Raw genomic sequence first — 27,438 nt, 5'->3', positions numbered from 1 at the left:
GCTCGAGCTACAACTGAACCGCCCTCCACCGCTGCCCCAGTCGGGCAGTCCACACATGAACAACTCATTCCGCAAAATAAATATTAATTTCCCACTTTACATTCTTTTGCGAATCATCATCTTGCTCTGTACCTGGTTGTTGATCCTCCACTAATGGAAACACAATCTCTTTATCTACTCTGTCTGGATTCTTCATATTTAAAAAAAAAAAGACCTTTATCAGACTCCCCTCTGTCCCACCGAGAACAACTCCAGCAAAGCCAGCCTATCCGCAGAACTAAAATCCTTCATCCCCGGGATCGACTTGGTACATCATTCCTGCACACTTGCTGAAGCCTCACACCTTCCCTTCATGTGGTGCCCAGAACCATGCAAGATGGCAGGAAGAATGGGGTCAGGAGAGATAGATCAGCCATGATTAAATGGTGGTGTAGACCTGATGGGCCGAATGGCCTAATTCTACTCCTATCCCTTATGACAATCGTCCATACGAGTCTGAAGCTCGTTGTTACTTCCTTGTTCTTGTACTCTGAGCCAGAACTTGACGCATTATTTCAAACCGCTTCGTAAACCTGCCCACGAGCTCGGCACACATTCCCCAGGGTCCATGAGTCCTCGTATCCCTGTCCTCATATCATGCTCTCTAGCTTGAGCACTTCCCAACTTTTCACCCAGCAAAATGTAATAATTCACAGCTTTTCCCAATAATCTGTTTATATCTCTTTTATCCTCATGATTCACTCATTATGCCTCCAAGTTTTGTGTCATCTTAATGCAATCCAAATACCAGCACAGCCTGCCATGTAGAAGCTTATCAAAAAGCCTTGCTGAGATCCACATAGACTACATCTATGGTCCTGCCCTCATCAACCTTCTTGGTTACTTCTTAAAAAAACTCATCAAATTCCCGAGACACATGATCACCCACAAACAAAACCATGTTGACTATCGCTTATCTTTCCAATGCATGTATATCCTACCCCTCAGAATCCTGTCCAGATGCTAGTTTTACTGGTCTATAGTTCTCAGAGTCTGAAATGAGATCAGCCACGATCATCCTACATAATTGAGCAGGCTTCTTGAGTTGCTGAGTGGCCACCACCTGCTCTTAATTCATATGTATGTTTACGGCTAGTAGGCAAAGGGGCCGATCATGGAAAAAGGGGCAATTGTGATGGAATTATTGGGGAAGTTGCTCGGGATTAAGGGATGGAAGTCATAGACAGATAGAGTCAGCATGGAAACAGGCCCTTCGGCCCTAATCCTCCATGACGACTAAATTGCCTATCCCAGCTAATCCTATTTTCCTGCACCGGACCCATATCTCCCCAAACTTTTTCTATCCTTGTACCTGTCCAAGTGCCCTTTAAATGTTACAATTGTATTCACCACTACCACTTCCTCTGGCAGTTCATTCCATATGTATACTGCCCTCTGTGTGTAAAAGTGGCTCCTTTAAATCTTTCCCCTCTCATCTTAAACTTGTACTCTCTAGTTTTAGACTCCCCTAACCTGGGATAAAGACTGTGACCATTCACTTTATCCATGCTCCTCATGGTTTTATAAAGTTGTATAGTGTCACGCCTCACCCTCCTTTGCCCCTGATAAAACAGTCCCAGCCTATCCGGTCACTCATAACTCAAACCTTCCAGATCCGATGACATACTTGTAAAACGTTCTTGCTCCCTTTCTGGTTTATGGGCAACCTTCCTGCAGCAGGACGGCTAAAACCAAAAAACTGTCGACTGTACTTCAGATGTGGCCTTACATCTGCGCATGTGACTCGTACATCTGTAGCATGATGACCCAACTCTTGTGCTCAGTCCCCTGACTGATGCAGACCAGTGTGCCGAATGCCTTCCTCACCACCTTGTGTTGCCGATCCCGGGAGAAGGGTGAATCACGGCGGGCTGGGGAGGGGGTTTGGGGTAGAATGATGGTTCCCAAGGGTTCCCAACCTGGGGTCAATTTATCACCGGGGGTAAATTCGCCTACCCAGGGTGTAAATTTGTTGATTCTGGATTAGTACATATTTTTTCTCATTGACTGACTGTGTTTGGTTCTGGTAAACCGTTATCTGTTCATCATTAATTGTTTAGAAATAAGTGAAATAACATAGCTGTGTGCTATTAAAGTTGCCATGGGGTAAACGGGCTGAAAAAGGTCGGGAACCCCTGGGTTAGAGGGTGTGGGTGGGACATCATCCTATCTGCGCAGAGCAATTTTGTACAAGTGATGATGAACAGTGCCACTGCTCACAGCAGTCAGTCAGTACACACTTCATACATGCAGGGGATTTGCAGGGCTTGTGCACTCACACTCACACACACGCACACACTCACACTCACTATCGTACTCATTATATCACACACACTCTATCACACACACTCCATCACACATACACGCACATGCACGCATGCACACAGCTTCCAGGATGTTTTTCTTTAAACAATTCCCTCACATGGACTTTGAGTGATTGTCTACACGATGAAAGGTCCAGTCTGATGTCTGGACTTAAATTTGATCAGTTTTGTGCTTGGTTTTGTGTGTTTACTTTTTAACTGATGCATGGACAGTTGAATCTTGCATTCAGCATTGTTGCCAATAATGCATCCTCCTGACCTATTCGACACTTAAAGCAGAGTTTTTTCCCTGCAAATTCACTTTTGTACTTAAGCGCCTGTCAACTCTCAGTGGCCTCTCTGCTGGCTGGTGACACCCTGGCCCAGTGGTAGTGGAAATAATCCATTAAAAATGATCCCAAGCCGCGCCGAAATACCGTTTGTCAGAGCCGGCTTAAAAACAAGCTTGTCCAATATAACGTTAATAGTTAGTTGCTGCAGCACATATCAACTATCAAGCCTTTATCAAAGGACTTCTTCTGAAAGGAAAATAATAGTTTGCGTTGGTCACAGTGGAATTTCTGGTGGATTGAAACCCGTTGCCTAGCAATGGCCAGGCCAATCATAGCTATGCAGATGGCGGCATGTAACATTGCACTGGCATCACCATGATTTATTTGGATTGTATTAATGTATGCAAAGCGCTGCACAATGCAAAGTCTTGTTATGTCATTGAATGGGAAGAAAGCAAATGGCCGTGTATTAGAAATGGAGCCCTCTCGTGTTTCACTAAATTGCTGCCGTACCACTGGTTTGTAAATCCTGCCCACTGAGTAATCACCGAGGACAATGGAGGATCTGATATCTGTTCATTGAAACATCCTTTCTGATTAATTAAAGGACTTTGTTCCCTTCATTTGCTTTTCAGCACTCCCACTTCTCAATTGAAGGGTTGAGATTATTCTATTGTTTGATTAATAATTTGTCTGCCTTCCAGGAAGGGTGGGGAGGAGGGAAGCACACACACACACACATCACACACAAAAAAATTGATGCCGGTTTTCACAGGCTGGGTTTGGGCAAGGTTACAGTGAGCAGAAAGGAAGATTGCACAATGGATGTCCTGAGGAGCACTTCCATGTCACGTTGGGTGCCAATTTAAAGGCCTTACATACTGTTCCATTGCATCCAGACAGATCGATGAGGCCAAGGATTGCAGGAGAATGTATCATTGGGAGAAGGGTAAATAATTGAGTTTAGAGTTTAACTGGAAGCAGGCCCTTCAGCCCACTGAGTTCACAATGACCATCGAACACGCGTACACTCGTTCTACGTTATCCCACTTTCACATCCTGCACACTAGGGACGATTTACAGAAGCCAATTAACCTGCAAACCTGCACACCTTTAGAGTGTGGGAGGAAACCAGAGCACTTGGAGAATATTAGGGTGGACACAGGGAGAACGTACAAACTCCACACAGACAGCACCTTTAGTCAGGATCGAACCCGGGCCTCTGGCTCTGTGAGGCAGCAACTCTACCGCTGTGTCGCTGTGCCACCCATTGTGGGGGATGGAGACATGGTGGATTTTATGGGACATGGTGGATCGTTGAGGGAAGTGGATTGGTGGGAAGTTCAGTGGATCGTTGGGGCCTTTGGGACAGCAGGTTATTAGGGTGGGGGTGTTGAGTTGAAGGTTATTGGGATGGTGGGGGTTGTGCTTGTGGGACCATGATGAGATGCTGTTGGGTGGCAATTTCTTGCAATGCTCTGAAAGCTGAGAAGCAGCAACGTATGTATGCAACTGACATAATTTGGTGGGCCCGGGTTAGAAACCTCCCTGAGTTTGGGGTGGGTGGAGTGAGAGATGCTGCTGAATTTTCTACATTGAATTTTCCAGTTGATGTGAAATCTATATACCTATAAAAGTCTCATCTTGTGTGTTGTATGTGTGTGTGTGTATTTGTATTGTTTTTATTTTTTGTATCTTCCTCAAAACACTACACACTAGTGCTCACATTTTTACATATCCTAACACATTTTTCCCCTCCACGCCGTACTCAGGTTCACTTAACATTTCATCCTATATTTCACTAGTTATTCGCGATTAAAGTTAAAAAAAGCCAAAAAACCCTTCTCAGAAGCTTCAAATTATGATGTCACAATGCCACTCACATTGCGCCAATCACAATTGGCTCTCAAGCTGCCGAGTGCCACAGTGACATCACAATGGGACGTTGCCAACGGTAACTGCAGCAGAAGGAGAGGCTGCCAAAGGCAGGCCCTATCAGAGGGGGACAACGAGGGCCATGTGGCATGGGCCTCATGCCTGGCTGCTTCAAAGGGATCTTGATTTGTGGGTCGCTAAAATTGAGGGGCCTATGCTTGATCTTGGTTTAGGGGCCTCTAAAGTTGAAATTGGCCTGAGCCTCAGTTCATCAATCAGAGGGCCTGGTCAAAGCTGCCATAGAGGGAGAGGGGGAGAGAGAGAGATAGAGAGGTGGATAGAGAAATATATATATCTATATATATATATAGAGAGAGAGAGAGAGAGAGAGAGAGAGAGGGGTGGAAAGTGTTGCACAGGGTCGGTTCATGGGCTCGCCGGCCTCCTGTATTTTCTGCGGCGAGGTAGAGACCATGTTCCGCGTGTATATGGAGTGTGTGAGGTTGCTGCCCCAGAACGAATATCTGAAGGGGCTGCTCCTCAAGTCCTGGTTGCATTTTAGTCCCACGATCCTGGTGTTTGGACACAAGGCAGGAAGTGGGGAGGGCTGATCAAGGGATCACCCTGTCGGTTTGCTCCTGGGCCTGGCCAAGATGCCCATTTGCGGGTTCTTCCCCCCCCCATTATACACTGGTTAACTCTATATGGCTCATTCCGTGTGTCGAACGTTTCTTCTCTGGGTGTGACCGGCGGAAAGGCTTGCCTTTATTCTACATCTCTGGGGGAACAACATGAGCAATCATTTTAAAATGTCCATGTTGGAATATAGATCCGGTAAAATAAGCGGAATGTGTCAAATGGCCACAGCAGCACTAGAATTATCGAAGACCAATTCGACGACACAAAACCTTAGCAAAAGCACAAACAGAATGAATTGAAAATACAGTCACCTTGAAATTCTGATCAATCATAATGTCACAACCCAGCAGGTCAAAGTAGCCCAGTTTACTAGCCAGCCGGGCTTTGCTTGCAATGAAGCACTGTGTGATGATTTGCTGCATTCTTTTCTGCAGGAAAACAAGATAGCTCCATTACTAGGCAGTAGGACAAGATGCTTGAAAACACAACCCGTAATTACGCATCCTTTCCAAAAGATGCTCAGCTACAAACAATCACTCCCTCTCCTCAACTTTCCCCTCTCTGTAATCCCACTGATGAAATAAAGACTCTACAGGGAAGGGTGCAGTGCCCTTGGCTGGCAAAGGAATCTGAGCGCAGTGTCAAATTGATGAAAACAGTGTTAGGTCAGAAGATATAGAACTTTTTTTGCAGAAACCAGTAAAGGATAGATGAAAACTAGAAGCGAGGGAGGAAATATTTTGTGAGGATGTGTTGGTAATAAATATAGTAAGAAGCTTTTACATAGAATTGTCACAGAATAGAGCAGAGAAACAGGCCCTTTGTGACAATCATCAAATAACAATCTTGTGACAATCATCAAATATCTATCTCCAGTATTCCCATTCCAAAGCACTTGCAACTGGCTATTCTATGGTGATTCAGTGCTTGACGAGAAACAGGTTAAAGGTTGTAACAATATCTGCCCTCTACCACCCCTTCCATCCCGGGAAATATCCTGGTGAATCTCCTCTGCATCCTCTCCAACGCAACCGTGCCTTCCCCAGAGTGTGGCAACTGGAACTGTGCCTAATATTCTGGCTGTGGCCCAACCAAAGTTGTGTAAATCCAGACCTGCTCTCATATTCTATGCCTGGCTAATGAAGGCAAGCATCCTGCATGCATTCTTCACCATCCACTTCAAATGTGCTGCCACCTTCAGGAATCTTTGAACCTGTACACTGACTTCTCTTTCTTCCTCAATGCTCTGTAAGGCATGGTATTCATTGTGTATGAGCTTTTTATTATTCATCCAAAAGTGCATCAGCTCACACTTACCGGGATTACATTCCATTTGTCATTGCTCTGCACATCTTACATCTCACTAAGAACCATTAAAAGTGTACTTCGACAAAATAAAGAAATAGAGAGACTTCTACAGGAAACCACAGTAAAGCAAGAGTTATTAATTTCTGTAATTTGAATGCATGGAATTTGATTGAACATTATTTCAATGAAATTCACAAGCTGACCCTGTAGTCGTGCTTATCTCTGAAGATCGGACCTGAGCCCAGCAGATAGATGCAATCACACTGCTAATTCATCAGAAGATTTGACATGCGGTTGAACATTCCATCGAACCTCTACATAGAGAGCAAACCTACTGGTTGCATCACGGCTTGTGTCGGTAATTACAACACGCAAGATGATGAAGGCTGCAGAAAATGATGGCCATTGCCTGATCCGTCACAGGTGTTGACCTCCCCATTAAAAGGATCCATGGGTAGCAGTCCTTCAAGTAGGCAGCTAATATCACCAGGCCCTAGTAACACTGGCCACACTTTCTATTTGCTGCTACCAACTGGAAGGTGGTTCACGACCTTGAGAACTCTTAACTCCAGGTTCAAGAACAGCTTCTGCCCAACAACCAACAAATTCCTGAACACAGCACAACCCTAACTACAACCCTATCCTCAGCACCAAACTACTAGAGACTGCGCTACTGTGGTTGCTCCGCACACTCAGCTTTCTGCATTATCATGGTCTGTTTTTTAATTTTTCTTTCAGAGGTACAGCATGGAAAAAGGCCCTTCGGCCCACCATGTCCGCGCCCCGACCAGCGATCCCTGCACATTAACACTAGGGACAATTTACAATTTACCAAGCCAATTAACCTACTAACCTGTATGTCTTTGGAGTGTGGGAGGAAACCGGAGCTCCCGGAGAAAACCCATGCAAGTCACGGGGAGTCTGTATAGTTTACTTTAGTTTAGAGATACAGCACGGAAACAGGCCCTTTGGCCCACCGAGTCCGCACCGACTAGTCATTCCTGCACACTAACGCTATCCTACAGACATGGCGGGGACAATTTAAAGTTATACCAAGCCAATTAACCTACAAACCTGTACATCTTTGGAGTATGGGAGGAAACCGAAGATCCCGGAGAAAACCCACGCGGTCACGGGGAGAATGTACAAACTCCGATCAGACAGCGCCCTTGGTCAGGATCGAACCAGTGTCTCCTGCGCTGTAAGGCAGCAACTCTACCACTGCGCCTCCGTGCTGGACTTGATTCTACAATTGTCAGGGGCCACCCCAAGTTACAGTATGGGGGCTCGGTAAGAGAGCTGTGTAATTGTAATGCTGCACTGACTGGCTGAGGTGGGTAAAGGATGGGGGATGTTGGGGCTATTCTGGCCCATGAACCCGAACCACTCCTCTCTCTGGGACCCAGGAGATGATACGTCTGCGCCGTGAACAGGCAAGCCCAAAATCTCGAGGGGAAAGTGTAGCAAGACAATGGCAGACATTTGATTAAACAACCAATTAAGAACAAGTAAAAAAACTATTTTAATTGAAAATCGCACTGTTAATTTTTGCTCCATATAATACTTCATCCATTAATACAATTCATTCAAATATACAGCTTGTTTGGTAGAGTTTCTGAGGTTTCTTATTTTGCCATAATCTTTGCTAGACAATTGCTCCATCCACACACCCACACAGTAACCATGACAATAACGAAATGGAGGGTCATCATGATGCCTCCAAGCAGGAGGTTTTGAGTATCTTAATCCTCCAGTGATTGAGCCTTTGCCTGAGTCTCACCCTGTTAATTAGGTGCAACACAAACTCACCGTGAAGACAGTGAAGACCCAGTCCTTCGGGAGCCGTTTTGCCTCCATGTACTTCTCATTGATGTAGTCGTTCAGGTGTTCCATGGACCAGATCGTGTCCTCCTTCATCTCACTATACTTGGCGTTCTTTTTCTGGATGAACTGCGGGTGAGAAGGGTCAAAGCTGCGATTTGTAAAATAACAAATCCACTTCTCATGAGGGGTGGGGAAGGAAAGGCAGACGGAAAACACCCTCCCTGGTGAATATGACCAGGAGATTAGTGAAAGAATTGTTACAGCAATGTAAAATGCTGACAAGTCAAGTCAAGTATAGAGAGTTTATTGTCATGTGTCCCTGATAAGACAATGAAATTCTTGCTTTACTTCAGCACAACAGAACATAGAAGGCATGAATTAAACGGCAGAAAAAAGAACAAAGAAAAACAATTTGTGCACAGGTCTTGTTCCCAAATAACGAAAGAATGAGTTTCAGAAATTTCAACGGCCGTTCTAATTTCATCAGAAAAGGTTTTATAGATTTGTTTTAAAGGTTTTAATTGTTCTTAATTTTTCAAATAATCTTGAGTGAAAACTGTTTCGCTTGACAACGACTGAGTTTGAAACCCACGTGGTCACAGAGAGAACACGCAGACTCCACACAGGCAGGACCCAAGGACAGGAGTGAACCAGGTCTCTGGTCCCGAGAGGCAGCAGATCTATTAGCTATGGCGCTGTTACAGCCAGAACCAACAGGTAACATGTTATCCAGGGTGAAACCCCGAAAGTACATTTTAATCAACCATGGCTGGTGACTTGCGAGAATTTGAAGAAGGGTCTCGACCCGAAACGTCACCTTTGGTTTCCTCAATAGATGTTCGTGACCCGCTAAGTTACTCCAGCACTTTGTATTCTATGCAAGATTCCAGTATCTGCAGTTCCTTGTATCTACTGTGTGAGAACCACAGACTTGGTGAGACTCACTCAGGGTCGAGTGGAATCTGCTGGCAGACGTGTGATCAAGCTAAAGTCAGTGGCGAAAAAATACGATTTCCAAATCTTTTCATGGAGTGGATTGAAGGATCGCTTAAAATGCAAGTGGTCTGACGAGAACATTTCTGATGAGATATTTTAACGTGGTGGGTATGACGTTCGTGAGGGAGCAACTAACAATTTCATGAACATGGAAACGACACGGAGGGCAGTGGGGCAATTTTAGGGACTTCCGCACCGATCGTTGGATCAAATTTGCCCCCTGTGGCTGGTGCTTTGTAACTCCACCCCAGCCTGAGCCGGCAGATCCGTTCCCGTAGCTAACTTCTCAGGCTGACTTTGTGGGCCAATATCTTGGCTCCTTGGCTGCCTAGGCAGACCTTTGTGGTACCGATCCACACCACTCAGAGGCCTGACATCCGTTGGTCCGGTAAAGCGGATAATCCAGAAAGGTTCTGGAACCAAAGGTGCCAGAAAACCAGTGGAGAACCTGTTCACTCATTGCCGTGGATGCTGCTGTATATCACTCTGGTGATTACAAGGTCACACCATAAAAGCACTGTAGTCCGACCACATCTCCTCATGAATGGTGGTGGACAATTGAACGGGAATGCTATTTTCAGAAACATCTCCATCTACTACTAGGGGATATAAGTTCAAGATGAGGGTGGAGGGGATGTTTAAAGTAGATGTGTGAAGCGCTGTTTCTTTATGGACACAGAATGTACTGGGTTCCTGAAAAATGCTGCTAGGAGAGGTGGTGGAACTGGGAGTGATGGCAATGTTAGCAACATTCATGAGGCTTTTAGACAAACATGAGGATATCCAGGGAATAGGATATGAATCACGGACAGGCAGATGAGATTAATTTAATTTGACATATTGGTCGGTTTAGAGGACTTGGGCGGAAGGGCTTGTTTCTGTGTTCTGTGACTCTATGACAACATTGAGCATGGCAAGGATGACGGAAAGCCGAGGTCAAGTGTAGAGGAACTTTCCATCAACCCTGTGTGGGCCAGAATGTCTCATAGATATTTGAGTGGTCGAGAGGGGAATAATATTAAAATATTGGATCATTTATTTTCACACATGTCATCACAAAATTCATTTGAGAGTCTTAATATCCTGTGAAGGGAATAGTCCGAGAATACCCAGTGAAGGGCAAAATGGTGAAGAGTGGACCCGGATACAAGAGAGCAGAGCAGGCTGCTGGGGTTTGGAGAGGTTGTTGACAAGAGAGGAGGTGGTATTATTAGCCCCTCTCTGGGGTAGCCAGGTAATTGACACCGCACTAATGAACACCTGCCTTGGATGCAGCCGGGCGGCTCCAGTCTCACCTGCACAATCCCCTGTGCACTGCGGAGACACACGCACACACTACAGCAGAGAAACAACAACCGCCTTGTGAGAGGCGCAGAATACACACAAGACTCCCAGCAGTTCCAGCCCAATGAATCACACAGACAAATGAAAGGCAATATACATCCTTGCAGAGTTGGTATTCTTGTTATCTTAATCATTGCTCTGGGGATGTTGGCCACTTTCATACAGTTCTCTTGTTGTTTGAACCTTTTGATTATCACCATTGCAGCAGGATGTCACTGATGTTGCAAGAACACAGGAAAGACGAGCGGTGGGGGGGGAAGGGGGCCGAAGGGACTGTTCCTGTGCGGTACTGTTCCACGTACCACTCCGGGGTCACGGAAACACCTGCCTGTCCCCCATTGATCAATGTGTTTAAGAAGGAACTGCAGATGCTGGAAAATCGAAGGTAGACAAAAGTGCTGGGAAAACTCAGCGGGTGCAGCAGCATCTATGGAGCAAAGGAAATAGGCAACGTTTCGGGCTGAAACCCTTCTATTTCCTTTGCTCCATAGATGTTGCTGCACCCGCTGAGTTTCTCCAGCACTTTTGTCTACCCCCCATTGATCAATGCTTTCTGTCACCTTTGCTCCTCCCTTGTGGCCGACCAGAGTCACTTGTAGTCCCCTGCTTCCTGCTCTGACTGCACTTTAACAGGGACATGAGGCCAGGTGAGAGTTGCCTCGCCAGAGCTGGGGGACAGTGATGGCAATTTTAGGTTTGGGGTTATTATTGGCACTTATACTGAGTCACAATGAAAAGCTTTTTTTTTTTGCACGCTGTGCTATCAGATAAGGTAAAACTATACCGTAGAGTTGCCATAGAGGGAGTACAGAAAAGGTTCACCATACTGATTCCTGGGATGTCAGGACTTTCATATGAAGAAAGACTGGATAGACTCGGCTTGTACCCGCTAGAATTTAGAAGATTGAGGGGGGGATCTTATAGAAACGTACAAAATTCTTAAGGGGTTGGACAGGTTAAATGCAGGAAGATTGTTTCCGATGTTGGGGAAGTCCAGGACAAGGGGGTCACAGTTTAAGGATAAAGGGAAAATCCTTTAGGACCGAGATGAGAAAAACATTTTTCACACAGAGAGTGGTGAATCTCTGGAACTCTCTGCCACAGAAGGTAGTTGAGGCCAGTTCATTGGCTATATTTAAGAGGGAATCAGATGTGGCCCTTGTGGCTAAAGAGATCAGGGGGCTGGAGAGAAGGCAGGTACAGGATCCTGAGTTGGATGATCAGCCATGATCACATTGAATGGCGGTGCAGGCTCGAAGGACCGAATAGTCTACTCCTGCACCTATTTTCTATGTTTCTATGTTTCTATACATGGACGTGTAAGAAATGGAGGGATTATGTGCGGGCAGATAAGAGCTGATCTTGGCATTTTGTGCACCATGGACATTGTTGGCCAAAGGGCCTGTACTCTTCTATATTCAATGATAAAGGTACACCTGTGCAAAAGAGGTACAGCTTTTCAAAATACACACTATACCTCACTACATAGCCTCAGAATAAAAGGATGTACCTTTAGAAAGGAGGTGAGGAGGAATTTCTTTAGTCAGAGGGTGGTGAATCTGTGGAATGTATTGCCACAGAAGGCTGTGGAGGCCAGGCCTAGTTTTAAGATGGAGATGGCCAGGATAGTTTTAAGATGGAGATTGATAGGTTCTTGATTAGTACGGGTGTCAAAGGTTACGGGGAGAAGACAGGAGAATGGGCTTGAGAGGGAAAGATAGATCAGCCGTGATTGAATGGTGGAGTAGACTTAATGGGGCAAATTGCCTAATTATACTCTTACAACATAAACTTATGAATAATGAACTAAACTCAACCTTATAAAGTGCCGAATGACATCTGAGTGTTTAATGGTGTAAGTGTACGATAGGCAGCACGTGTAACACAAGACCAGTGCAATATTGCCCAGCTCACACTTTCACATGGACCTGTTTGATCTACGTCCCTTGGATCTCCTCAAAGATCTGCAGTTACAGGAAGAGAGATGGAACCAGTTTGGCTGGTGCTTTATTTACCTGATTGGTCAGGTGATCCGTCAGATCGTCTGAATCTGGACTGTACTCATTACACGTCAGTTTGACGTAACCATGGCGAAAGAAGGTCATATAGGGTGAGGTGCAGGCGATCAGGAAGTAGGAGCGAACGTCAAACTTCCTCCCCTCAAGGAGCAAGGGCTCGTCAACATATCTGAGCAAAACACAAGAGCATCACGGTGAATGATACAGATTAGCACTTCATCATGAAGGCTTTTATCTAATTATCAGCTTTTATTGCTGAATTTTCACAGCATAAACGTGCAGATGTGGTGATGCAAAAACTACTCCCGTCAATCCAATCTCCCCCCCACTGCTTGTATCATCTCTGGTTTCATTGTTTCTGTGCATTTCTCCTCAAGGGTGGACTGCTCTGTGCAGCAATTACCCTCCGTAGAAAAAGTTACCATGTCAATTTTGGGACTCAAAGCTGGTTAACTGCAGAACAACTGTATATTTAGATTTCCAAAGTCATCAACAAATTGCTGCATCCAGTACGCAACCAGGCCTCGTGGCTTTTGGCTAATATACTAAACCAGGCGTGGATTAATGGACAGGAAATCAAGAGTAAGAATTAATAAAGACACAAAGACCTGGAGGAACGCAATGGGACAGGCAGCATCTGACCAGCTGAGGTACTCCAGCACTTCTGTGTGTTTTTTTTCTGTTGTAAACCGGCACATGCAGTTCCTTATTTCTCCAGTAGGAATAAATAAATAAATTGTTTTCAGGCTGGCAAGCTGCCATTAGTTGGGTTCCACAGGGATCAGCAGTGGAGCATCAGCTATTATTCACAATGATGGTATTGTAGAATAAACGTGTCTTTCCGCATACAAACAGGCCTTTTGGCCCACTATGTCCATGACAGTCCCATCTGTACAAATCCCATTGACAGAGATTTGTCCATAGCCTACTAGCCCTGGACAGTTCATATGCTCATCCACACGGTTCTTAAACAGCGTGAGAGGAGCTGCCTCTTCTACATTTTCAGGCAGTGTAATACGAGTTGTGTAAATGTGAAGGGGGGGGGGAAGGGGAAGAAAGCTGGAAAAGCGAGGATATGGGTGAGACAAAGTCTGACCAGTGAGAGGCGAACAAAGGGAAGAGGTGCATTGGCAGATGCTTAGATTAAATGACAAAGGCTAGAGATGAAAAGAAGCCAAAAGGTGTCAGATAAGGAAGAGGAGTGAAATGTAAAGCCGGAGAGAGGGAAATGGGGAAAGGGGGATGGAAGATGAGTGTATGACCAGGGTGACTGGGAGGGGGTGGATGGGATGCGGAGAATTACTTGAGCTTCGAGAATGTTCATATTATTGGGTTGTAAGCTACAAATCCGAATATGAGGTGCTGTTCCTCCAGTTTTTGTGTAGCCTCTCTTTAGTTTAGCTTTTTAGTTTAAAGGTAACACTGCGGAAACAGGCCCTTCGGCCCACCGAGCACACACTGAACAGCGATCCCCGCACGCTTGTACTGTTCTACACACTAGGGCCAATTTACAATTTTGCCAAGCCAAATAACCTACCAACCTGTCACTTTCATGAAATAGATGTGGCCAAGGAAAGAGAGATTGGTATCGGAACGGGAAAAGGAGTTAAAATGATTATCAACCGAGGCCTTGGCAGACGGAGTGTAAGTATTCGGTGAAACACTTCGCAACAGTGAAGAATTACCCACAATACACCAAATGCAGCCTAACCAAAGTCCTATAAAACTACAACATGGCTTCCTGACTCTTGTACTCAATGCGCAAACTGATGAAGCAAACATATTCCATACAATTTCATTACTGCTCTATCTAATCGCGATGCTTCTTTCGTGGAGCTATGGATTTGGACCCCAAAATCCCCCTCTGCATGAATGCTGTTGTAAGTCTTGTCATTAAACATATACTTTCCCCTAACATTCGACCTCCCACTTGCCTGGATAACACTCCACCTGCCACTTCTCTGACCATATCTGTAATTTATCTAAATCCCGCTGTGGATGTTGTGGCCTGTGTGCTGTGCAGTTTCAAAATGACCTTTGTACGCCATGTCTCTATTAACGGAGCCTTTGATCTTGCGTGCTTCATCCGCCACTCTCTCAACATGCCACCTCCATTGATGTATCCGCCTCTATGTTTAGGTCCCACTGTCCTGCACATTGGAACAATGCCAATTAGTGGACGGTGACCCTTCATTGCCTTTTGCCAAAATGTCCCGCCTGCCCACTCTGCCAGCATGGCTATGTTCCCATGCTCAGCAGTTAGTGAGTTTCTGCAATTAAGATTATACATTAACCCTGGCTCCAGCCTTTTGGGGAGTGGGGGCGGTTAAGGTCCCAGATACGCCGACAGGTGTGCCTCTTTCACGCAGGACAATTGCTGTTTGTTCTGGCAACTGATTGTGCATCGATACGAGACATTGCGGAAATTGAGGAAGCAATTGCGATTTAATGGAGTCTCACTGATAGCTGGTTGAAGTGACGTTTAGTGGAGAGTTTATTGCTGACTGCTCAGAGCGCTCTCTGCATTGGTGGACATCAGTGGAGGGAAAGAGAGTCAGAGGAGGAAGGGGAGGGAACAAACTGAAAGAAGACAGTGTGGTGGTGAAAGGGTGCTTTGTCTACTGTGGAAACCTGTGAACAGCGGAGTGCCACAAGGATGGTGCTGTGATCTTTGCTGCCTGTGACGTATTTTGACTATGGATGTAAATGATTAACATGTTTCCAGATGGCACAAAAATTGGTGGTGTTGAGTGCGCGGTGAGGAATGTTCCCTAAGGCTACAATGGGATATAGATCAATTGGAAAGTCGGATGAAGTGCTGGCAGATAGAATTTAATCCCGACAAGATCAAGGTGGTGAATCTTGGGAAGTCAAATAGGGCATATACAGTCAGACATAAAATATAAATGATAGGGCACTAAGGAATGTGTAGGAAGGAACTGCAGATGCTGGTTTAAACCAAAGATACACACAAAATTGCTGGAGTAACTCAGCGGGACAGACAGCATCTCTGGAGAGAAGGAATGGGTGACGTTTCGGGTCAAGACCCTTCTTCAGACTGATCAGACTGATCCAGATGCTGAGGGGTGACCTGATAGCTTATAGGGTAGATAATCCAAATCTTTTTCTCATGGTAAGGATATCAAAAACAAGAGAGCTTAGTTTTAAGGCAAGGCGAAGGAGATCTTAGGAGTAAGGTTTTGTTTTTACACAGAGATAATCTGCCAGGAGAGTGAGGTCAAATACTGTCAAATATACCGAAGAGACATTTAGACAGACACAAATAGGCAAGGCACAGAATACTGCGGCCTGAAAGTGGGAAAATGGGATGACTGGAGAGGGCAAAAAGGTTGGCATGGATGTGATGTGCCAAAGACTGTGTTAATCCAGGTAGTTAGATCACAATTTGATATATACTCACAATTATTCCTCCCATTACCTTTGCACGATTCTATTGATAGGGGAGTTGCAGAAACACATTCGGATATAGGGATTCTCCTCCACACTTTCCAATTTTTTAAGAAATTCTTTTACGTCATCATGAGTCTTCAAAAGGAAGATTCCTTTCCCTTGGGACGATTCAGCAGGTTTGGATATCCAAATCTGCCCACCTGTACATGAGACACACGAGGAAGCACAATTCAGAACGAATGTTCACCCAATCAGGTGGGAAAAAAAAACAGATAAGTGAATGCAGTTTCCATGTTAGTCGGTAGATGCCATCAACTGTGATTCACAGAACAGAAGCATTTTGCGATCAGGATTGAGTAATGCAAGACTAGGGATGATGCCTGATGTTCAAATACTTGTGTGAACTTGGACCTGTTAAGCCGATAGTTAACTCTCAGCGCAAACTGTATTCCGTGTACAAAGTATTCAATTCAATGTTCAATGACAATTAAATGTATCTTGTATCTTGTATCTTGTATTCAATTCAATTCAATTCAAATTCTGTCACTTCACCAGCAACACCAGCAAGGTTGGACAATGTTTTTTAGGATGCGGGTAACTATAGTATTGGACAATGAAACTTTCCCATCTAAATTCAAAGTGCTTTAATCTGAAGCAGATTTGAATTGCAATTGTCTTTCCTGATATTTTAAACGTCCTCTCTTTCTGACCACCTCACTGTACGCCCTTTTTGCTTCAGTTGCTCTTTATTGGAATAAACTGTCTTTTTTTTTTTAATACTCCACGTCAATATTCAGAAACGTTACTTGAGATTTTTGATACACTTTCCTAACTTTGGCAAACCTACCATGAACTGTAAATCCTTCAGATGTGATCAGTATTTAACCCAACATACCTTGGACAAGGCTGCAGGATGTTCGGGGTGCAGCTACTGTCTTACAGCGCCAATGACCTGGGTTCAATCCTGACTACGGGTGCTGGCTGTGTGGAGTTTGTACATTCTCCCTGCGACTCTCACACTCCAACGACGTACAGGTTTGTAGGTTACTTGGCTTTGGTGGGAATTGTAAAATTGTCCCTAGTGTGTAGGATAGTGAAGCGTACACGGATCGCTGGTCGGTGCGGAGTCGGAGGGCAAGAGGTCCTGTTTCCGTGCTGTATCTCTAGTCTGAAACTAAAGTCCAAATTCTAAAGTTGCAGGAAGGGCTTCCCTCTGAAATAAAGGTGCAATGGAGAGAGGGAAGAAATAGCTACAGGTATTTATTTATGAAAGAATACCTTACTTTGGAAGGCTCGGCAGAAAGTGTAGCGTTCACTTTTTATATCCATTCGGTAAGTCTCAGGGTAAAACTGTTCCAGTTTCATGAATCTAGAAAATACAAGCGTCACAAGCGCAGCACTATTAGTACACCACAGCTGCAGTGGGAAACATCCTAGATGGCCACTGACCAAGTCCTAGGGATTGAGAGGCATGTAATGGTCAGCATGGACATGATGGGCTGAAGGGCCTGTATGACTGACTCAATGAGAGAGCAGCAGGCACAGTCTGTAAGTGTATGCTCATCACCCTGGGCTTTTCTGGGTCAACCTTGTTATCTCCACGGCTGCTATTGGAAGATTTTCCACTGTCCGTAGGGTATATACTGCCGCTTCTATACTTGCATCAGAGTTTTCATGAGGCGATTTTAATAATGCAATCCTGTAGCATTTGATTTCAATGCCTGACAAATGGTGTCAAACATACTGCAACAGAGGTATAGCGCATCACTCCTTTTTGCTGCCAGCATTGTCATCATTGTGAAACTTGGGTCGTGGAGTTTGTTGTCAGGGACCACATCATTGACATATCCCCAAGAAGTGATTGAACTTTGTGAGCCGAGATAAAATATCAAATCTTCCTTCCTCATCTGAGCATAGCTCTTCTTGTTCGATGTCAATGTGCATGTGGGTACATAATTGGCTTGATGATGAATGAAGACTTTATTGCCACATGTGACAAGTCACAGTGAAACTAGCAGAGGATGATGATGGGACAATTCAGACTGGAGACCCGTGACTAGTGGTGTACCTTAAGGGCCTGTCCCACTTGGCCGTCATTTGCGCTTCATTTACGCATCATATGTAAAATAGGTCGATGCGTTGTTACCTGCAAACCACGCGTCATCATGCCGTCTGGTGCGCGTGACATCATTAGGATACCGTGCGGCGCACGGCGATGCATGGTTATGCGCGGTGACGTAACCATGCGTCACCACGTGATACACCTGAGACATCGGGAAGCAGCGCCTCTCCATGCGCCCGTCCCGCGCTACCCTCACGCTACCCGTGCATCACAACGCGTCGACCTATTTTACATATGACGCGTGAATGAGGCGCAAATGATGGCCATATGGGACAGGAGTTGATGCTTGCACCATTGTTGTTCTATATCAATGATTTGGTTAACAAGAATGCCGGAAAGATTGATTAGGATTTTGCCAGAACATGAGGGCCTGAGCAGGGAGAGGCTGCGTAAGCTGGGATGTTATTCTTTGAAGTGCAGGAGGCTGAGGGGTGATGTTATAGAGGCATGTAAAATTATGAGGAGAATTGTCTTTTCCCATGGAAGGAAATGCAAGATCAAGAGGTCATAGGCTTAAGGTGAGAGTGGAAAGATTTAATTGGATCATGAGGAGCAACATTTTCACACAGTTGGTGCTGAATATATGGAATGAACTAACTAAAGAAGTAGTTAAGACATTTAGGTACACGGTTAGAATAGATTTCGAGGGATATGGGCAAATGGGGACTAGCTTGGTTGGGGCATCTTGGTGGGCTTGGGCAAGTTGGGCCAAAGATAGACAAAAAATTATAGAGTTACTCAGCGGGACTTGCAGCAGCTCTGGATAGATGAATGGGTGAGGTTTCGGGTCGAGACCTTCAGAAGGGTCTTTGTCCATATACTGTATGATTCTAAGAGTATGACTTGGGGAATGGCCCTGCCCATTGTCCACAGTGGTTTATCATGTCCCATCTTCACATCACATGCAAGCTTTACTGCATGGGAGTGACCTTGATGCACGGGTGGTAGCATGATACGCTTCCCGCTGTTCCTTCCCTCGAATGTGATTCATCCTCCTGCAGTGTGGACACGCTGATGTCAGTTCCACAGACACCAGGTTGAGCAGAATACTAAATACATTTAAAACAGCATTTGGGGATCAAAAGTCGAAACATACAGGTTTTATCCTAAATCTACAGAACGGCACAGTAATGCAGCAGTAGAGTTGCCACCCCACAGCACCAGAGACCCGGATTTGATCCTGACTACGGGTGCTGTCGGTATCTCTCTGTGACCGCGTGGGTTTTCTCTGGGTGCTCCGGTTTCCTCCCACATTCCACATGCAGGTTTGTAGGTCAATTGGGTTCTATAAATTGTAAGTTGTCCCTAGTGTGTAGGAAAGTGCTAGTGTACATAGAGGTACATGATCGCTGGTCGACACGGACTCAATGGGCTGAAGGGCCTGTTTCCACGCTGTATCTCTAAACTAAACTAAACTAAATTAAACTAATCTAACCTAAACTAAACCAAGATTATCTAACTAAGAGCAATGTTAAATATGGAACATAGGGCTTGTTCTGTCTTCAACGGGAACAGTTGTGAACTGTGGGTTTGATAAAAAATCAAATACATTTATTTAAGCAGAATCAAAGAATGTTCAATAAATACATCAATTTGCATTAAGAAATGAAACACAAAGGTTTAATATCTGGGGTAGATATCTGAATATTTTGGATAACAGAAGATTAACTAAACTGCGTGTGGAGATGAGTGAATCTTAACTGGGGCTTTGGGCCTGTTCACCCTCACTGGTGATCCTGGGCAGAGATGTGGCTGACAAAAGATACAAGTCGTCAGTCAGCCTGGTCAGAACTGCTGTTGTGCTCCGTTAACTAATTTAGGTGTAATCTAATCTATGCCCAAATGGTCAGGAACTGCATTACTTATCAACAGAGCAATCCATTGCCCTGTGCATCTATTTCCCAACATGTTATTTCCTGCAAAGTCCAAGGGTACAGCACACTCAGACAGCTGCAACTTGTTTGTTCTTTGGTTGTGCAGTGAGATTTTTAAATAACAAAGTGGCCGCTTTAAACCTGTACCCGTGGGATGCAATTACTAATTTGTCTTCTGTTTACTGAAACACAGTGGCTAAATCTCAAATACCCAATTACAGTTCGGTTCAATGTGCGGTAGATGTGTGGTAATGTCTAATGTGTAATAGAGTCTGTTTAATAGAAACATAGAAACATAGAAAATAGGTGCAGGAGTAGGTCATTCTGCCCTTCAGGCCAGCACCGCCATTCAATATGATCATTGCTGTCATCCAAAATCAGTACCCCATTCCTGCTTTCCCCCCATTTCCTTTGATTCCGTTAGCCCTAAGAGCTATATCTCTCTTGAATACATCCAGTGAATTGGCCTCCACTGCCTTCTGCGGCAGAGAATTCCACAGATTACCAACTCTCTGTGTGAAAAAATAAATCCTCATCTCAGTCCTAAATGACCTACAACTTATTCTTAAACTGTGACCCCTGGTTCTGGACTCTCCCAACATCAGGAACATTTTTCCTGCATCTAGCCTGTCCAATCCCTTGAGTATTTTATATGTTTCTATAACAACCCTTCATATTCTTCTATATTCCACCCAATCTACACATTCTTTCATCATATGTCAGTCCCACCATCCTGGGAATTAACCTGGTGATCCTACGCTGCACCCCCTCAATAGCAAGAATGTCCTTCCTCAAATTAGGAGACCAAAATGTGTGGAGATTACTGGTTGGTGAGGACTCAGCGAACAAAAGGGCCTGTTTCCATCCTGTATCTCTAAACTAAACTAATCCTGTTTTTAGTTTAGTTTAGTTTGGAGATACAGTGTAGAAACAGGCCCTTCAGCCCACTAGCGATCTCCGCACACTAGCAATATCCTATACACTAGGGACAATTTACAAATTTTACTAAATCCAATTAACCTGCAAACTTGTATGTCTTTGGACTGTGGGAGGAAATCGGACCACCTGGAGAAAGCCCACGTGGTCACAGGGAGAACATAAAACTCCGTACAGGCAGCGCCCGTAGTTAAGATTGAACCCGTGTTTTTGGCACTGAAAGACAGCAACTCTACCACTACGACACCATGCCACCATGCCATCCAAAGACATTCATGCCTTCAAAAAGTTTCCAACATAGATGCAAAGTATGTGCACTTACTTTGAAAACATGATTCTGCCATACTTATTCATTATACGCTCATTGTCCTTGAGGGAAGAGCAGAGGCCAAACTTGCTGGTCAGAACTTTGTTGTTTGGGATTTGGTTCAGCAACTGTTTACCTTTCAGAATGAGGGAAGGTAAAGGCACAAATATGAGCAAAGTTAATGAACAATGCACATGGCAAAGTGTAAAGTACAAGAAGGTGGTATTTATTGGATGCCTCTGCCCTTCACACTTCACCCCGTTATTCCTCTGTAGAGTCGGAGCATCACGACAAGGCCGGTATTTATCGTCCACCTCAAGGGCAACAAGCACGGCCTTTGCAGTGGCTGCCACATGCAAGGAAATAAACTAGGCATTGTAATGTTCCAGTAATTTAGCAAAGATGTATTGATGCACCATTTTGGGCCTGGTGAGAAGACCCTTCCACTTCCTCGATGTTGGCTGTGGTAGGCGCCCTCCGGAGAACGAGGGCTGGAGAGGGCCATCGTATTGCGGGACAATCAAAATGGAGGTGACGGCTGCAACAGGTCTTTGTGGCCAGCTGCACCTGGGACTGTAAAATGACACCAAAATGGCGCCTCTTGCATGTGGACTCAGCAGGATGCTTTGTGCATACTGTACTGACCGAGGCAATTGTGCTTTTGTACGGTGATAGACTTGCTAAGCTGTATGCAAAATATTTACCTGGTATACATAATAATAAAGAAATCATTGAACTTATTTTATTATTGATAATTCATGAAGTGAGTGTTCGAATGGCATTCAAATTTCAATGTTCCCATCCTCTCACACACCAGTTCATGCTCAATTCTTCTTGTTGCTTCTTGGTTTCCCAATGCCTTCTGCTTGAATTCACTTTCTGTTTAAATCTGTCCAGCCATAAGAACTGCAGTCCAGAATCACTCATGAAGCATTTTTCCTCTCAGTCTCTCTTCCTATATCCTTTCTCAAAACCTAAATCTACAACAATGATTTAGATCAACATCCCCACATCATCATTGTTGATTGGAAATGTATTCTGGGTTGATTTCTACATTATATAAGGCGTTATAGTGAACTAAGTGAAGTACAACATGGAGAAATATAACAGAAGGCTCAACTCTGAATCACATGATGCCATATGGCACCACTTGTTTAATACATTCACAGTATATGCTTACACCCATCAGTAAGCACACATTCAACAATAACATCCATCATCAAACATTTAATAATGTATACTATAACAATATTTAAAAGATACTTGGACAGGTACATGGATAGGAAAGGCTTAGAGGGATATGGGCCAAATATGGGCAGGTGGGTCTAGTGCCGATGGGACATCTTGGTCAGTATGGGTAAGTTGGGCTGAAGGGCCTGCTACCATGCTGTATGACTGTATGACTCCCTGGCACTATACCACGACAATCAAACACCTGTAACCCAGAAACATGTCATAAGCAATGGTGAGAGTAGTCTTTCTCCAACTATTATGATTGATCTTCCTACCCATCGCTACCTTCTTGTCCAGTCTTCATCTATGTGGCCTTTGTGGCTAAAGGGATCAGGGGGTATGGAGAGAAGGCAAGTACAGGATACTGAGTTGGATGATCAGCCATGATCATATTGAATGGCGGTGCAGGCTCGAAGGGCCGAATGGCCTACTCCTGCACCTAACTTCTATGCTTCTATGTTTCTATAAATCTATCAATTGTGACCTTGAACATACTCGGTGGTTAAGCATCCACAACTCTTAGGGGCAAGGGAAGTTTGTGGATTTACAATGTTCTGCCCCAAGAAATTCTTCCTCAACTCAGTTTGTAATTGTGCTCCTGTCCCAGAAATATATTAAAAATCCTCTTCTGGTTTGAAATTCACAGCATTGGCATAAGGGCCTGGTAAACCTATGTTGGATACTGACATTCTAGGCTCTTTTGAAAATACCTTCATGGAACTTGTGGTTGGCCAGTGGGTTAATATCGGACCATTTAAAGTAGTAGTCTTCTCGATTGTTGTCCGAGATTTGTTTCCACCCCTTGTTACTGCAGAAGTCCGCAATTCTGTGTTAAAAAGCAGAACGAGGAGTTTCAGCAACTTGTGCTCTCATTTCACCAAAGTTCTAACAAGTTACATTCACATCAACCTCTGCTAAAATAAACACGTGACCCACATTATTTCCGGCACTCAATAAATAATGAAAGGACTGCATCGTATAACATCTTCAGAACCAGTAATGGAATGTTTTTTTTTAGAAATACAGTCATTGTAACGAGGCCTACAAGGGTAGCCAAATTATTCACAGCAGCCCCACAAAGAATGGTTAGATCATCTGTTTCAGTGGTTTTAATGGAATTATGAACATTGAACAAGGCTCTGGGGCAAACACTTCTGCTATGCTGTGAAACAGTGCCATGGGATGTTTCCAAACACCCCTTTGACTCATCTAAAGGAGCTGGACACCTCGGTCAGCATGGATGAATTTGGTTAAGGGCCTATTTCTGTCCTTTATAACTATGTGACTCATTAAGACCTGGAAATCATTGGCCCATGACGACTGAAAGTGGAGATGGAACAGACAAGATGCGATGGAGAAGCTCAAGGCCATGCAGCAGGTACAGAGAGACCTGCATTAGCAGAAGAAAGGGCCACCACTACACAAACTACACTTCCCACCACCACTTCCAATTCCCACTGTGGGACAGTCCGCAGTTCTCACATTCATCTCATCAGGCAACTTAGCTCCCACAAAATGGTGATGGAAGCCAGCACCCTCAAACCCAAGGGACTGTCAGAGAAGATGACTTTACACGTACAGTGAAGCTCCATTAGTGCCTCCGATGTAGAAGAACGGGCCTTGCTCTTTACTCTCTTCCTGTTTCTTGCCAGTGTTGGGCTTGTCCGCTACCTTCTGGTTTGCACTTTGTTTACGGCTGTCTGGTTCCTCAGTCTGGGTGGTGGCGGTTCCTGCAGCAGGGGACACAGGACAAAGACGTGTTAGGATGTTAGTCGAGCTATTCGTTTCCACACAAGGTTGAGCAAAGCTACCCACCCTTTCCCACAATTATTCATGGGCAGATTTTTAAATGCTTTGTTGGGAATATGTCCCTCCTACCGCGTACTACAGACTTGGTATTAATAGGAATGTGTCGGCAAAAGGGTAGAGAAAAGGTAAGGAAGAAAGGGTAGGGGGAAGGGGGAAGGGGCATGGTTGGGCAGGTGGAAGGGGGGGCGGAGGAGAAAGGGGAAGGAGAACTGCTCAGGCACAGGAACAAGGGTAGCAGTATTTCAATCACCTTTGCTGACCATTATCTGAACTTAGCACGACTTGACTAGGTTAGATAGGGTAGTCACATTTAGTCAACTCTCTGCCTTAATGTGATAATCAGACTTTGATCCATTTTAACACACTCTCCCCAGGACTGTAAACTTTCATGTGGCATCTAATTGAACACCTGGAAATATCAATATACAACATCTACAAGGTCCTCTCCTCCATCCATTCTGTTCGTTACATCCAAGCAAAGGTGTCAAATGTGAATTTCCTTTCACGAAACCTTATCTGTTGGCTCTTTTTTTAACCTATTTTCCACTCTTGTATCCTTCCCCACAACAGTAGTGAACCTAATTGGCCTTCAGTTTGTTACTTTATGCCTCCCTATTTTCTTGAACAAGGACACAACATGTACAGCCACCGATCAGTTGCTCTCCTCACAGAACACTTTGTTTTGCAAGAATTTAACTAGTGGCCCTACAGCCTCCGCAGTGACTACACACAAGGCATTTGGGTGCTGAAACATTGGCACCTGTTAATTTTTCCATCACATTGTCCCTTGTGTTAGAAACCATTATAACATTCTTCCCTCTATTGGATCTAGTCATTCAATTATCCGGGATTTTGTCAGTGTGCTCTTTAGTCAAGAATTATGCATGGCATCATTTTAACTTAAGATAGACACAAAATGCTGGAGTAACTCAGCGGACAGGCAGCATCTCTGGAGAGAAGGAATGGGCGATGTTTCGGGTCGAGACCCTTCTCAGTGAGTCAATACAAATTGCAATTTGAATAAAAATGTCAACTGCAATGAACGTTGTCATTCTTTGCAAACTGGTTGAAGGGTCTCGACCCGAAACCTCACCCATTCCTTCTCTCCAGAGATGCTGCCTGTCCCGCCGAGTTACTCCATCATTTTGTGTCTATATTCGGTTTAAAGCGGCATCTGCAGTTCCTTTCCTTTATCATTTTAACTTATCTGCCTTTGCCTTATTTCCAGTTATTAATTCCCCAGTGTCATTCACCAGTGATGCCCCATACTTGCCATCGTTACACTTGTGCTTTTCCTAATGTGCAGGTGAAGGCAACAATGTGCTACTGGATATTGTGCAGAAAATCGAATCATCTCGATAAAGAACACCAAGCTGAATGAAGCTTGCAATGTTCCCAACTAATAATATAATTGGGAAATGACTGATCTCTGAAATCAATTTTTGCCTCTGGATGTAAATCCAACCAGTTTGCAAAGAATTACAACGTTCGTTGCAGTTGAAAATGTTATTCTAATTCAAATTTGAATTGACAGTGTTTAACAATGGATTATTGTGATAAAACGGGCAGCCTTTGTGATGTAACAGGCAGAGAAATCTCTTTACAGGAAACATAATGGAATCAGATGCTGGACGATAGTGATTTTCCTTTGCTGCTAGTTTACTACCATCCGATCTCCACATGGGTATGTTGTCTTCAAGTGCAGTGATGGGGCTATGTTCCTTTTCTAGAAACATTTAAAACAGACCTCAAGAGAGACTCAGGAACTGAAGGTGGAAACAGGAGAGACACAAGGCACTGCAGGTGTTGGTTTACAAAAAAAAAGGAGATCTAAAAAAAAATGCCGTAGCAACTTAGTGGATCAGGCAGCATCTCTGGAGAACATGAATAGGCAATGTTTTGGACAGGACCTTTCTTCTTCTGAAATAAAAGTTGCGTATCCGTGCTCACCATAAATGCTGCCTGAGCTGCAGAGTTACTCCAGCACTTTGTGTCTTTTTTAGGGCCATATCAATTTTGAGGCTGCTTCCCAAATTCACTAGGATTATGGCTAATCTGATTATGGTCTGAACTTTAATTTCTTATTTGATCTCAAAACACGACTTTCCGAGCAGGCCAGAAGCCTGTCTATCACAGCCTCAACTATATTGAAAGGTTTAACCTTCACAGACCCCCTGGGAACAGGATAAAAAACATTACGGGAGGTGAAATTCCTCTTCATCTCCTGCTGAAACGGGAAGATGCTTATTTGGAAACGGTTCCCCAGAGTTCCTGACTCTCCCGTGAGAGGTAACATCCTTTCAGCATATGTTAACACCCAACAAGGCTTAATCAATTCCTTCTCATTTCTCTCAGTTCTAATGAGTATAAACACATCAGCTTGACCATCCTCGTCAGCCAGCCCATTCATCCTGGGATCAAACAGCATGACATTTCCAAACTCCTTCCACCAGCACCATTGACACTAAATACACTTCACGCTACCTCTGAGAAGCAGCCAACATAATCAAAGACTTGTCTCACCCCAGCCATTCCTTCTTCCCCTTGGTCCCATTCAGCAGAAGGTATAGAAGCTTGATGCTTGGCAGCATGCACCACCAGATTCAGGAAAATGCTTCTACCCCTCCACTATCAGGCTTCAGAACATAAGCTAGGGTGCTGTCTGAATCTCCTCTACCCCATTGAGGACATTGGACTTTGATCTATGGAACTGATGCACTACAGGTTGGGTGAATGGGCTGATGCATGGCAGATGCAGTTTTATGTGGATAAATGTGAGGTTATCCACTTTGGTGGCAAGAACACGAAGACAGATTATTATCTTCTTCTTCTTGCGTATGGCGTGTACAGCCTAAAGTTGTAGGACAAGTTGTTCTATTTGATCTTATTTGATTGTGCACGGCAGGTTGATTACATTCATTAAAACATGGTGGACGATGTGAAGGTTGCAATCTCCCACCCCTGATTATTATCTGACTGGTATCAGGTTAGGAAAAGGGGAAGTACAACATGATCTGGGGGTCCTTGATCATCGGTCACTGAAAGTAAGCATGCAGGTACAGCAGGCATGATGGCATGTTGGCCTTCATAACAAGAGGAGTTGTGTA

The 27,438-nt window shown here is 44.4% G+C and overlaps 1 protein-coding gene across 1 annotated transcript in view; it reads right to left on the bottom strand.

Annotated features, from left to right (window-relative positions):
* The window catches only part of LOC129711679 (protein polyglycylase TTLL10-like), a 51,126-nt gene that overhangs the window by 6,014 nt on the left and 17,674 nt on the right, over positions 1-27,438 (bottom strand). Inside the window, exons 3-10 of the mRNA XM_055659504.1 lie at positions 24,102-24,252; positions 23,233-23,348; positions 21,305-21,425; positions 17,334-17,419; positions 16,079-16,250; positions 12,637-12,808; positions 8,267-8,407; positions 5,461-5,577 (exon numbers count right to left, since the gene is read on the bottom strand). Coding sequence (XP_055515479.1) covers positions 5,461-5,577; positions 8,267-8,407; positions 12,637-12,808; positions 16,079-16,250; positions 17,334-17,419; positions 21,305-21,425; positions 23,233-23,348; positions 24,102-24,252 — 1,076 coding nt within the window. The remainder of the gene's footprint in view (positions 1-5,460; positions 5,578-8,266; positions 8,408-12,636; positions 12,809-16,078; positions 16,251-17,333; positions 17,420-21,304; positions 21,426-23,232; positions 23,349-24,101; positions 24,253-27,438) is intronic.

This window comes from Leucoraja erinacea, chromosome 30 (genome assembly GCF_028641065.1).
Source record: "Leucoraja erinacea ecotype New England chromosome 30, Leri_hhj_1, whole genome shotgun sequence".
Classification (NCBI taxonomy): Eukaryota; Metazoa; Chordata; class Chondrichthyes; order Rajiformes; family Rajidae; genus Leucoraja; species Leucoraja erinaceus.
Note: the sequence above shows the minus strand (reverse complement) of the source record. Positions and strands in the feature narration are given on the sequence as shown.